This window comes from Daphnia pulicaria, chromosome 1 (assembly GCF_021234035.1).
Source record: "Daphnia pulicaria isolate SC F1-1A chromosome 1, SC_F0-13Bv2, whole genome shotgun sequence".
Classification (NCBI taxonomy): domain Eukaryota; kingdom Metazoa; phylum Arthropoda; class Branchiopoda; order Diplostraca; family Daphniidae; genus Daphnia; species Daphnia pulicaria.
Window position 1 is genome coordinate 5,425,797 of NC_060913.1, and position 12,430 is coordinate 5,438,226.

The following is a 12,430-nucleotide window of genomic DNA, read 5'->3' on the forward strand; positions in this document are numbered from 1 at the left end:
GAGAGAGGGAGAGAAACAAACAGACACATATCAAAGCAGCCTGCTGTTTGTAGACCAATGCAGCAGGACTCTCCACTCTCTTGTTTTGAAATGGCGTTTATGCCTCTTCTTGGCATCCGCTCACCAACTTCCTAGTACCAATGCCGACGTTGAATCGGTTCGACGTTTAGTGAATTTGTTTCCGGCCCACAGCCATGAAACGTCTCGTGTGAAAACAATCGAGAGCTAAAGTCTGGCTGCCCCCCTCACTAGTGATTGATTGGCCTGCAACGCCACAACACACAAGACAGACGAAAAATAACCTAAAACCTAAACCTAAAAGAAAAGCTTTTTGGTGCTGCTGATTTCAGTGTGCTGCAGCTTTTGTGTTGTGTCTGCATTTCAAAGTGTTTGTTCATCACATCACTGACGCCAGTTTGTTTTCGAACCTTTCGATTTGTTTTTCGAATCGACCATTGGAATTTTACACACACAAACACACTCGTTTAAACATTGACAGAAAATCCCCAGAAAGAAAGGTAAAATTGTTCATCCCCTACCGTGTGCAATGGCGGCGTCTGAAATCTTATTGGGGTTTTTCTTTTCCTCCCATGAAAAAATTCTCTTTTTCTTGACTGCACCCCGTTACCCTTAAAACAAAAAACTAAAAAGATATTATATTTATTATCCCAAGAGAAGAGAAAAAAGAATATGAATAATGGATGAAATAACGCCCTGGAGCATCGATTTTCTTTTTTTTCTCCATATTGTTGTTGTTTCGAGATCGATGTAAAAGAAAAAACAAATTTACATTTTTTGTCTCTCTCTCTCTACTAGTCCAACGACATTTATCGCTCACTTGTTTCTTCTTTATGTTTTTGTGATTTTGGGATCGTTTTGTTGTCGTCGGGGCCAATTGGACGGAGATGTTGTTGCAGCTGCAACAACAAGAAAGTCACACAAGTTGGCTAAATAAAATGTCTGGTTGGGGAAAACTTTTGATTTCCAACTCGTTGCTTTTCATTAGATACCCTAGGAAGAAAAAGAAGAAAAACTTTTTTAGATTTAATCGCATTTTTATTATTACTTTTATTTCTTTTCTTGCCGGTCTTACGACGTGACCCTCACGTCTGGTCTCTTGTTTACTTTTTTTTTGTTTCACGCCGGCAAACGTACGCCCGATGCTCCCGTGTGTCGGTAACAGAAGAAGAAGAAGAAGAAGAAAAAGAAAAAAGAGTCGTAACTCTAAACGCTTTTTTAGATTTGTTGTTTTCCTCTCAACCGGAGAAGAAAATCGCCAGAAAACGTATCCTATTTTTCTCTCTCTCTCGCTCTCCATTTTGTTGCCGTTTAGTTTTGACGTCATCCTCCTCCCCCATTCAAGAAAAACATCTTTGCAAGACACCTTCTCAATCTAAAAATAAATAAATAAAATTTATTATTCTTGATTTCGTTTCCTAATCTTGCTCTGGTTACAGGTACCCCTTACATTTTTAGACTAAAGGAGTTTGTTATTTTTACCTTTGAGGGGGGTGGCGAATTTCTTGTCAATTGTTTGATTGTCGAAACACATTTTATTTGTCAAGTCGCCACGAGTTTTTGATGGAGAAAAACAAAGAAACTTGATCCGTTCACCGTTGAGAAAAAGAATTGGTCCTCCTCCCTTGGTCCTAACTCGGTTTCAGTTTTCTTCCGAGTCAAAAGAAGGGATGGTTGATAGGTATTTTTTTCCTTTCTCCTTTTTATCCAAATGAAAATTTTTCCCTTTGAATATTTAAACAGAAAATGTTTCTCTCGTCGGGAGAGATACGTGGTTCACTTTTACAGCTTCTCAGGGGCTCTTTAATGATAAGAGATGGAACACACACACCAACACAAAAAATCCCTTTTTTCCCTTTTTCTTACTTTCTTCTATTTGACTCGTTACTTATTACGTATTACATGGATCACTGTGTCTATTATCGTTGTCAAATAAGTGACGTCGCGCACAGTCGACTAGGGTGGGAAAGATGTTGGTGCAGCTGTGCAGCCTTCGACTCTTTCTGCTTTTTCAATCACCTTCTCTCTTCTTTTCTCGACGCCGTCAAAGGGCCGAACGCTTGAAATTGCTCCGACGTCAATCTCGTGTCGGCTTCAGGGCCGGGCTTCTTCATTTACTTTTTGCGCGCCGGCCAAAAAGGAATAGGATGGATGGGGTTTCCCCCCCCCCCCCCCTTTTATTTTCTCGTTTCGTTGGCAACTTCATTTTGTTTCCTCCGATTTTGTGTCTTGTTTACAAGGACCTGAAAGGACTGATTGGAGTACGACCCCAGCTGGTTAACGTTTTCATTCGCTCCGTCACTTTGCGGGCCCCGAGGCGGGCCCCGTTTTCTAATAAGAATACGGGATCGATGGGATGCCCGCCGCCCGTCTCGAATTACTACTTTTGTCTATTCGGTCGCTTCTTCTGAACTTCCGTTTTGGGCCGAATCCAAGAAATTCGATGAATCTCGTCGTCAGGCCGCCGAGAAGAATTGAGTCTATAGGTGCCGTACCATGCCTTTGGGATATTTGTCAACCTTTTTGGGGTTCGGGTGATTTATGACGTGATGGGGGTCTATCTAAGAAAGAAAACGATGTGACCTCCATCTTCATGTGCATTTTCCGTGGTGGGGTTGCTGGAGACGTTCATAGACTCTCTTTTTTGCTCTTTTCTCTTTGGAGTGGCCACATTTCTAATTTCGTTTCTCACTTGTTTGTCTGTAAAAAATGCGAGTTTTTTCTAATTTTTTAAACAAAATCTGAATTTTTTTTTCTAAGTCCTTGCCAAAGGAAAGTCCTTGTTTAAAATTAGAAAAAACTCGCATTTTTTACAGAATCTAGGCATTCCATCTATTTCTCTTTAAAAATATAGAAAACCAAGGAAAAATGATTAAAAATGGATTAGGACTTGCATAGATTTGAACCTAATACAACTGTAAATGGAATCCATCGCTGTAACCACTAGACTACTAATTACATACTCAGACTGTAAAAACTGCTAACGTATGAATTCGAATCCTTCCTTGGCTATTCCCTTTCAAAACTGGCAATGCTGTGCCAGAAGGACAGGATGCCTTCTGGCTAGGTTGGGTGGGTGGGTGGAAACTTCCCCAATTTTTGCAGGGGCGAACGTACGTTCGCTGGCCGTAATTTACGTAGGCTATGGTTTTGACGTTTCCGTGGAATTCTGCCCACTTCTTTCCCCCGCCACTAGCAACGTAATAAGAAACTATGCAGAACGACCTCGAATTTTTAAAACCAAGCTATAACGCTCATTGTGTGTCCTTTTTCTTGATTTAGTACACAGTGAGAAGGTAGCAGCCTGTGAAGAATGCCATCACCATGTCGAGAACTAAAGCTATCATGCCCAATCGGATAGCCACCAAGGCAAGAGAGGAGTCTGAGAAGGGGCTCAGGGAGATATTGGGCAACCAAAGTTGTCAGATGAACAACATCATCAGAACCATCTTCCAGACTCACTGCCAGTTTGACGAGCCCAGCCCTAAATTGGTGTTGGGCTGCAGGAGTCCCAGTCAGAGTCCTTCACGCAGCAGTGGCAGCTTCATAGCAAAAAGAAATCCTGCTTCCAGGCCGCCCAGTAAGACCAACAGTAAAGAGCACCTAGCTTCCGTTCCACCCAGGTCTACCAACAGCACCCAACCCAACAATACTCCTCTAGGTAGGATGGAGCAGTCTTGGCCCCCACCTTCTACGACTTCTGGAAAAACTGGTCCTTCCAAAAGTGTGGAAGCCCTCAATCGTCAAGTCAAAGCTGTGAATAGCAAAGTCTCTAAAATCCCCTCACACAATGTGGCAGCCAGACCCAGACCAGGCATTACGAACAAGATCAAGAGGCAAAACAGTGTGTCAGAGTCTGGTTCCCCACCGTCAATCAAAGCAGAGGAAACTGCTGCTGTTGCTGCAACCAGCAGCAGCAAATTGGCCACAGACTTGATCAACCTGTCCATTTCCAAGACGCTCTGCCAACAACTGTCAATTGATCAGGACTCTGAAACAGTCCCCAGTCAGCCCAAGTCAACTGAGCTGGACTCTGTGCAGCAGCCCCAGCCGGCCGTCAAGGAAGAAGTAGAAGAAGAAGGCAAGAAGAATAGCCTGGAAACGATTGCCAAAACGGACTCGCTGCCTGCCGTAGTAGGCGGTGGTCATCGGGAAAACGGTCACGAGAAAGAGGAGGAGAGTGACGAGACACACGCCAACGAAGAGAACGAAGAACAGGCGGTGGCCACATCGCCGGACGAGCGTTTCCTCAAATTCGAGGAGGAATTTGGCCGCGGTAGTTTCAAGACCGTCTATCGAGGACTTGACACGCAAACGGGAGTTTCAGTCGCCTGGTGCGAACTTCAGGTAAAAAAGAAACTAAACTAAAACTAAAGAAAAGGAACGAACGAACTAGACTTGGCCGGCTTTTGTTTATCGATTGTAGGTTTATTGGCCAGTAGTAAGGAAAAATGGGAGATGTAGAAACACGAAACCGAGTAACGTGAAACTTTTTTTTGGCCATTGCAACGTCGTTTTGAAAAAGTTGTCGACCTTTGTCACGGTATCAGAATAGACGATCCATCACGGTTTTTTTTTTTTTTTTTAATCGTTGTCTCACTTCCGGCGACTCCTCATAATCCAAAAATCCGACGTTCGGTCGTCGTCTCGTTATGACGTGGACCAAAGGGTTGGTTCACGTTTTTTTTAGTGTCTACTACCAGCGTCTAGCGGCCTTGGTTGTGCACCGCGATGCCCTTCGGATTTCTTTTCCCCGATCGCAACGAAACAAAACCATCTCTCGTTGTCTATTTTCATTTGAAAATTAGTTATTTTTGTGGGTTAGGCAGACTGTCGGGAGCGCTTCAAGCTTTTTACTAGACGTCTGCAAAGACATGATGGTCTCTCCTCTTGGAAATATTTTTGAACTCGATAGACGTCGATAGGAGAAAGAAAAAACCCAGACATTTTTGTAGGTTGTTGGCGTCTTCTGCTAGGGCTCTCTAATATAATTGCTGTGGCGTTAAAAGAACTCCTGAAGGCCCTGTTAGAGTTCTTCTTCCTTCGTTTCTTTTCTCTCTCTCTTTTCCTCGTTCTATCCCCAAGGTCGGCCTTGGCTCTCTAGTCCGTTCCAACTATATTCCACTCACTTCCAGCCCGGTCTCACTGTAAAAGAATACCGTTTTCCGAATTTAATTCTTTTTAACTCGCCGTATCCCGGGATAGAACCGGGACAAACTCGTTTTTACTTGCGCCATGTCATCAGTTTTTTCTTGGTTGCATGGCTCTCTCCCCTTTGAAAGCCCGACAGCGAAATTTTGACCAAAATAAGTAGAGAAAAGTGGAAAAAGGTTTTATTTTTTCATGTATCGCCCTCTGTCTGCATTCGTCGTGAATCGATCCGGCAAAACCAGACGAGAGACCGACACGAGTGACTTAATCTCGTGCTGGGGGTCCTCGTTCCTTTTTTTGTCGTCGTCGTCACACACACACACCCACATTCGTTCCTCCCACGCTACTTGGTTTGTTTTTGAGCTTAGGTATATACTCGGTAATAAACAGCAGCAGAGCCTATTTGATGCTGGAAAGCGGAGCCGAAATCGATTGGTCAATAACCAGGAAAAGGATCAATTCGTTGTGTGTGTGTGGGATTGGCCCGTTCTCGAGTTGTGCCCTGTGTGTGTGCGTAGTTGTAATCACAACGGTATCGAATGTACAGTTTTTTTTTTTATTATTATTTTATTGCTGACTAGCCAGACCGATTCTTATCCGTTTGGGGGTCAGTTTCCCATTCACAGACATTCGGCGGGGCCGACAGGCGCGGGGTCGAGTCTATGGGTCGAGTCTCTGGCAAAGTTACTCAGAAGTCAAGTCCAGTTGTTGGTCAAAGAACGTGACGAACGCGAGGAGATCATACGTCACAATCGGCCGCCTCCTGTTCCCCAACAGCAGCAGCAGCAGCCTGCAACTGTTGTTGTACAACAGCCTCCTCCTCAAGTGGTGCAACCAGTCATACAGCAAGTTGTCCAGCAGCCTATTCAGCAGGTTGTCCAGCAACCTATTCAGCAGGTTATCCAACAGCCGATTCAACAGCCTATCCAGCAGCCTTTTCAGCAGCCCATCCAGCAGCCCCAAACTGCTGAATCCTGGTAGGCTAATTCAAAATTTTTTGAATTCAAATTTTTAAAAATTAGTATTGATTTATTTTTTTGTAGGATCAATCGATGGCGATCCAGCAACAACAACAAACTTCTCCGGCGCCACAGCCGTTGATGCAGTAGCAACCTATGTTTCCCAGTCAGCAATTACCTTTAACCATAACGACGGGATTGGTTACCCCGCCTCAACAGCTCTGCATCCAGCAGCAGCAGCAACAACAGCAACAACACATAATGCAGCAACAGCATTTGATCACGCAGCAAGTGGCTGCCAACCAGCAACAGCTGACGGTTCAGGCGATACAGAACCAGAACCACCAACAGCAACAAACGCTGCACCAAGTCAATCAGCAGATCCAGCAACAACAGCAACAGTTGCAGCAAGTGAACCAACAAATCCAGCAGCAACAGTCGGTTCAGATCCAACAACAACTCTTGCAACATCAACAGATCTTGATGAATCAACCGATGACAACTTCTCAGCAAATTGATCACCAGGGATTTAGTCAATCACAGCCGCAACATCAACAACAGCTCTATCAGCAGCAACCAGCTGAAGTGCCTGCCTAGTATTTCGTTCCGGCCGAATTGCCTGTCTTCCAGCAGCAACAACAGCCGCAGCAACAAACTTACAGCCATTACCAACCAGCAGAAGCTGTTGCCCAGCCTTATGCGCAATCCGTTCCCCAGCAGCAGCAGCAACAACAACAGCAGCCCGTCCGTAAGTCAGTTATTGAATTATTTTCAGCAACAGTCGGTGGATCAGACGCAGGTCCAATGTGTTGCACCCAAGTCCTATCCTGTTCAGCAGCAGAAGGTAACAGTTCCTCAGTACGCCCAGCAAGTGGTCTATTTGCAACAACCGATCCAGCAGATGGTTCAGCAGCCCATCGAACAGGCTGCTTACATTCATCTTCCTCCTGTCCAGCCTTCAATCTAGCCGGCGCAGGACCAGATGTCGTACATCCAGCAGACGGCTGTACAGCAGGTTATGGATCCTACTACTAGTTACCCTCAACAGCCGATCCAGCAAAAACACAGGATCAAATGGCGTACATGCAGCAGGCGGTACCTCAAGTTGTTCAGCAAGTTACGCAGCAACCAATGCAGCAGGCCCAAGATTAAATGGCGTACATCCAGCAGGCATTGCCCCAAGTTGTACAACAACCGATCCAACAGCCGATCCAACAGCCGATCCAACAGCCGATCCAGCAGCCGATCCAGCAGCCGATCCAGCAAACTCAGGATCAAATGGCGTACATCCAGCAATCGATGGTTCATCAACAAGTTCCCCAGCAAATGGTGGATCAGTCTGGCTTATACATCCAGCAACCGATGCAACAGTCGGTCACTGAGCAACCGACCTATCTTCCTCAACAACCCATCATCCAGCAGCCGGTTGTCCAGTCTTTGCCTCAACCTCTTGTCGTCCAGTCAGGCATCGTCCAACCTGTTGCCCAGCAAATTTTCGTCCAAACAGCCTACATTCAGCAGCAGCAGCAACAACCGATTCATCAAATTCAACACATTGAGCAGCAAACTTACATCCAATCTGCTCAGGTCATCGATCAGTACGTTCCAGCAGCGTACCAGCTGCCACAGAATGTGGAACAACAACAACAATCGGCCTACGTTCAACCGGCCCCAGCCGAATTAGTCCACAAACAGTCTGGACTCTGTCAGCAACAACTGGAAGCGGCTGCGTCGGCCTACTTGGACTCCCATCAGTCTGTGCCAGTGACCCAATTAGACCCCCACGTAGTAGGTGTCGCCGTAGTGGATATGCAGTTGCAGAACCCAGTCTTGCAGGCTGTAGCCAGTGACTCAAGTTCGTTGGTGAACCGTTCCGGAACTCCCGAGCCCGGAGCTCAATGCTGTTGCAGCGATGTTTACACGACCGACTCGTGCGGTGAGTCATCGGCCGCCGAATTTAATGATGATTTTACCGTGGTTTGCCAATCACGTGTGTCTTAAACAAAAACTACGAGTTGATGGTGGATAGCTGAAAAAGATGTTAACTTAGTTGCCGGTTTTACTCCTTTTTCTCATGCTAACTTTGGCGTTTCCGCTGCTACCGGCTTCACCACTTCCACTGGCTTCACAACTTCCACCTGCGCTGATGGTTCTTTTTCTGTTTTTCATGAACAGCCAAGGGAGGTATCGAAGAGCGAATTTGGCCGCTGCTGTCTTGGCCGCCTAAATGTTTGTCCCCGCAGCTTCAAATGATTGTGCGGGGCGGAGGGGCGTTGCATGACTCACTTCAAGTGTGACGTGAGCGCTCCCATCCGGGAGGTGGAGATTGTTGCCTAAAAAAAATCAAAGTGAAGCAGTTAGGTTCACGTATGGGTTAGGTTAGGTTATTTTCATTTTTTACCGGAAAACTGCTTGGGGGTTGATATCAGTTACCCTCCTTAACGGGCATATGGGGGTAATTTTGCAGAAAAATCGCTATAAAAAATCAAAATAATTATATTATTAAAACTTATTTATTAAAATTTCTTACAAATGGTTTCCTCCATCGCGTCAAGGACAACTTTGCGAGTCTTTTCAAGGTCCTTTCCCGAATCCTTGTATACGGCACCAAGAATTGCCTCGAATAAATCAGCAAATACTTTTGGGTAATCCATTTCCCATTGCAAATTACCCTTCGGAGATGGAATCATTCTTACACCCTGAAAAATAAATAGTTGATTAAGACTGATATTTTGTGCTGGATGGATGGATACCTTTTGATGACTGAAAATGTGTCTATTTTCAATTAGCTGATCCACAAAGGCCTGTAAGATCGTTTCTTGGCAAGAGGTCAATTTCTGCTGCATTACTAGATGCGAATTTTTTCTTATCGCGATGACCGCTAAGGTGTTGTTGCAGATCAAAGCTGATTTGACTGTAGTCAATTGGCTCGCTCCATATTCTGGCTTCCGCGTTTCACATTCATCCACTATAATCAAGTCTAAAAATAAAAAAAAAAGACAAAAAAATAAGCAATTGAAATTTAATTTTATCCACCCATAGACGGTTTTCATTGTATTATCTGGTGAGTTGAGTGAGTGAGCAAAGCGGCTGTTGCGCTTTGCTAACAGCCGCTTCGGTCTCAACCTACTCACTAGATAATACACTGAAAAACTAATTAACCTCTTACGAAACATTACCAAGAGCACGATCGCCAATCAGCTCCAACTTCCCTGCCTCCTTGGCTGCGTTTCTTACATTGGCCGTCGGTTGTTGAATTGCCATATGCAACCAACTCTCGTCTGTAAATCGGTAGCCTAACATCTTCTCGATGTATTCCGCAGCAGTAATTGGTCGTGGGGGAGATAAGGAATCCATGTTTTTTTGTCGTGTGCAGTAACGGCAGAGCCTATCAGGATAAAATTTAAAGCGGCAACTTTTATTTAAGCCGATCAATATAATTAGGATGGCACGCTCCGTGTTCCGTGCCCAGCCCCTTCTCTAAAAGCTGCCCATATAAGGGGTCACTTTTAGTTCGCTTGTGTTTTCTCCCTTGTGCTTGGTTTTGGGTTGGACACCAAGGCATCGTCGTTATAGCAAGCTTTGCTGCAGCAGTCTTGGCTGACTTCAATGATGGTCCGGAACCGTGGAAGGATTGAAAATTCTTTACTTCCAATGTGACGTTGACAGTTCCGTCTGGAAGGTTCTTTTCTTCCCTAAAAAAAAAGTTTGAAAAGTTAGCTCACATTTTTTTTTTTATTAAAATTTTTTTTTACTTGAATTCGGGCTTGATTCTATTTTGATTCACACGTTGTAGTGGGCAGACGGGAATGTTTGTGTGGAATTTGACTATTAAAAAAATTATTAAAAGTTCAATAAATTAGTTTTAAATCTACTACCTATCACGAAGCCCATGAGGTTTAAGACAACTTGTCTGATGACCTTGTCTTCTCGATCGCAATCTATACGCAACGCGCCAATGAGAGACTCAAACGCATCGGCGTAAACTTTCGGATAGTCAATCTCAAAGGCTCGGTCTCCTTCAGATGAAGAGATAACGACGAGTTCCTAAAATAAAATTTGTTAGATTTATTATTTTTTTATATTTAAGCTGAATTACTTACTTTTTCGTGCGAGAATAAATGATGGTTTTTGTTCTGATGGTCCACAAAACTTTCGAGTTCTTTTACTTGTTTTGCTGGGAGCCGATGTTGCAGTAACAAATGTAGGCCCGTTCTGACCGCAATAACAGCTAGCGTGTCGTTGCATGTTATGGCCGACTTCAAGACAGATAGCTGTCCTTGGTTATACCGAGGGTTTAGATCCAGAAGAAGATCCAAAACAACGGTATCTAAAATTTAAATATTATTAGCAAACGTTTTTTTCTAGCCATAGCTTAAAAAATACCCAAGGATGCATCCCCTAAAACCTCCAGGTTTTCTCCGTCTCGAGATGGGCATTTCGTTGCATTGGCTGAGCTGTGGGTCAGTGCGCGACCTAACAAAGTTTTGTCCGTGAATTCGTAGCCGATTCTTTCTTCGAGGGCGGTCAAAGAAAAGCTCGTTAGTTGCGATTTTTTTAAATTAACCGATGTACCCTACAGGATAAAAAGGTTGCATTATCCTATTTATGCAGCGAAAAATCATTTTACAGACCTGAGAGTTGACGTGAGATTTGTCCGTAGAAAGAGGATCGATCTCGTCTAACATGGCGTTGTAATTAGAAGTTGACGGCTAGATCGAATGTGTTGTCGGCACGTTCACGATGTGAAAGATCCCCGAAGACTCAGTGTCGTCCATTCGTTAGGTGTTGTTGGCGGATTCTGCCATACTTGTATGTATAAATAATCTGCTTCAGTAAAAATTAAGAAAAAATATGGAAACAAGTCAAATAGGGATAAGAAGTTCTAAATTAAAAGCTTTTCACAAAGGGACCGACAGCGAGTATTAAGATTAAGTCCTTTTCCACTTTCTATTCTATCTGTTACCGGTTAGGCATCCTGTGAAAAGCCACAAATCAATAGGGACCCAAAAAAGAAGGAAGAAAAAAAAACGTCAAAATCATCACACACACCCACACACACGCACAAATGGACACAGATTCATAGAATATAATATTAAATAGCTACGTACCGGGAGAATCGTTGTAAAGGGGGGGGGCAAGCTTTGTGGCACTGTTGTAGTTAGGCACGTGTTGCACGCGTGTCAAGGACGAGAATGACTCATCGTTCAAGGTTTTTGTATTCCTGACACCTCCGCTTGGTGGCGTTCCTTCGCTTGTCCAAATTTGTTCAAACTTGTCCAAACTTGTCCAAACTTGTCCAAGATGTGTCGCCAACTGTGATTGGCCGAAAAATTTTATGCGGAGCCCTACCATTGGTCGAAAAATTTTCGCGACCTTGGCGAACGGAAAAATGGTATGATGGGTATGATGTACTTACTATGTTGTCTTCCTGAAAATTCTTTATTTAATTTCTGTGTACCATGCATTTGTGAGTACAGCAGCACTTGACTGTTTGCCTCTGTGAGAATCACACCACCGTGAATCGCAGTGTGTGAGAGACAAGACAGAAAGTTTGAGAGAGAATAAAAAAAGAGGCGGAGTTGTTATACATTTTTTCCGTCGTCACACACACAAAACACAATCTGATATAAAATTATAAATGGACCAGTTGGAGACATTTCAAGTTACAGTTTGGACGCCGTAATCCACGGAGGCGGTGGTATGATTGTGCTTCCGTTCGTTACTGAAACCATGAATGAGGAATGGAGGAGGGCCCACTTCGGCTGAAAAGTGTCTATGCTATTATTGCCGTTGGCAAAAGATTGATTCCCTTTTTTGTCACTAGGTGCGGAAGGGTAGCCTTCCATGTACTTTTTATTGTGATGCTAATAAACGCGCGAGTTCAAACAAACTAAAAATTTATTTTCTCAGGTGGTAGACTAGTAATAAACAAGGTAATTGAGGGTCTACAATTTTGAAAGTTTTGAATGAGCATGTTTTTTTTGGTGTGAACCGCTTCGCACAAATCATCGCTCATTTGTTTGTTTAGTTTGTTAGTAGCAATCCATTTTGCCCTCAATTCCACGTCTTTAGGGAAGGTAAAAACACAATGTTTTAAAGGATTGGGATATTTTTTGGTCGGCTTATATCCTGTTCTACATCCTAAAACACAACAATACATTTTCACGTTTGAAATGCTTTCTGTTTTTGGCTGACAGCAGACTAAACTTGCGTAACGATGGCAACCGACATCTAAATTTCAACATGTAAGGCTACCCTTCCGCACCTAGTGAGAAATTGAGAACTAATTTACTGCCAAC

At 43.9% G+C, this 12,430-nt stretch overlaps 3 protein-coding genes across 4 annotated transcripts; 2 read left to right on the forward strand and 1 right to left on the reverse strand.

The window, feature by feature from the left end:
* The first annotated feature begins 3,106 nt into the window (after positions 1–3,106).
* On the forward strand, positions 3,107–6,270 carry LOC124327486 (serine/threonine-protein kinase WNK-like). Its single transcript, XM_046786465.1, has 5 exons — positions 3,107–3,218; positions 3,301–4,365; positions 5,751–5,852; positions 5,908–6,146; positions 6,213–6,270. Exons 2-5 carry the CDS (start codon positions 3,343–3,345, stop codon positions 6,268–6,270), a joined length of 1,422 nt encoding a protein of 473 aa, XP_046642421.1. The 5' UTR covers positions 3,107–3,218; positions 3,301–3,342.
* LOC124343777 (transcription factor SPT20 homolog) lies at positions 5,952–6,750 on the forward strand. The gene is made up of 2 exons (XM_046797261.1): positions 5,952–6,146; positions 6,213–6,750. The coding sequence occupies exon 2, from the start codon at positions 6,285–6,287 to the stop codon at positions 6,723–6,725; it is 441 nt and encodes a 146-aa protein (XP_046653217.1). The 5' UTR covers positions 5,952–6,146; positions 6,213–6,284; the 3' UTR covers positions 6,726–6,750.
* Positions 6,751–9,003: 2,253 nt separating this feature from the next.
* Positions 9,004–11,834, reverse strand: LOC124343477 (endoribonuclease Dcr-1-like). Of its 2 annotated transcripts, XM_046796803.1 has the most exons (8): positions 11,240–11,834; positions 10,763–10,955; positions 10,515–10,704; positions 10,232–10,458; positions 10,007–10,175; positions 9,884–9,956; positions 9,308–9,823; positions 9,004–9,108 (listed from the first exon to the last, which is right to left on the reverse strand). In XM_046796803.1, the coding sequence occupies exons 2-7, from the start codon at positions 10,814–10,816 to the stop codon at positions 9,547–9,549; spliced, it is 990 nt and encodes a 329-aa protein (XP_046652759.1). In that variant the 5' UTR covers positions 10,817–10,955; positions 11,240–11,834; the 3' UTR covers positions 9,004–9,108; positions 9,308–9,546. The 2 variants fall into 2 exon arrangements, 1 of the variants encoding a protein (XP_046652759.1); XR_006919270.1 differs by lacking the exon at positions 11,240–11,834 and having other exon boundaries at positions 9,884–10,147; positions 10,763–11,218.
* Positions 11,835–12,430: the final 596 nt, after the last annotated feature.

What these genes read in the sequence shown, in the direction of transcription:
- LOC124343777 (XM_046797261.1), top strand. Translation starts at nt 6,285, where the DNA reads ATGTTTCCCAGTCAGCAATTACCTTTAACCATAACGACGGGATTGGTT.
- LOC124343477 (XM_046796803.1), bottom strand. Translation starts at nt 10,816, where the DNA reads ATGTTAGACGAGATCGATCCTCTTTCTACGGACAAATCTCACGTCAAC. An exon ending in ATTTATTCTCGCACGAAAAA is followed by an intron (nt 10,176 to 10,231) that starts GTAAGTAATTCA and finishes ATTTTATTTTAG; the next exon opens with GAACTCGTCGTTATCTCTTC. An exon ending in CCTCATGGGCTTCGTGATAG is followed by an intron (nt 9,957 to 10,006) that starts GTAGTAGATTTA and finishes TTTTTTTAATAG; the next exon opens with TCAAATTCCACACAAACATT.
- LOC124327486 (XM_046786465.1), top strand. Translation starts at nt 3,343, where the DNA reads ATGTCGAGAACTAAAGCTATCATGCCCAATCGGATAGCCACCAAGGCA. An exon ending in TCGCCTGGTGCGAACTTCAG is followed by an intron (nt 4,366 to 5,750) that starts GTAAAAAAGAAA and finishes ATTGCTGACTAG; the next exon opens with CCAGACCGATTCTTATCCGT. An exon ending in TGGGTCGAGTCTCTGGCAAA is followed by an intron (nt 5,853 to 5,907) that starts GTTACTCAGAAG and finishes GAACGCGAGGAG; the next exon opens with ATCATACGTCACAATCGGCC.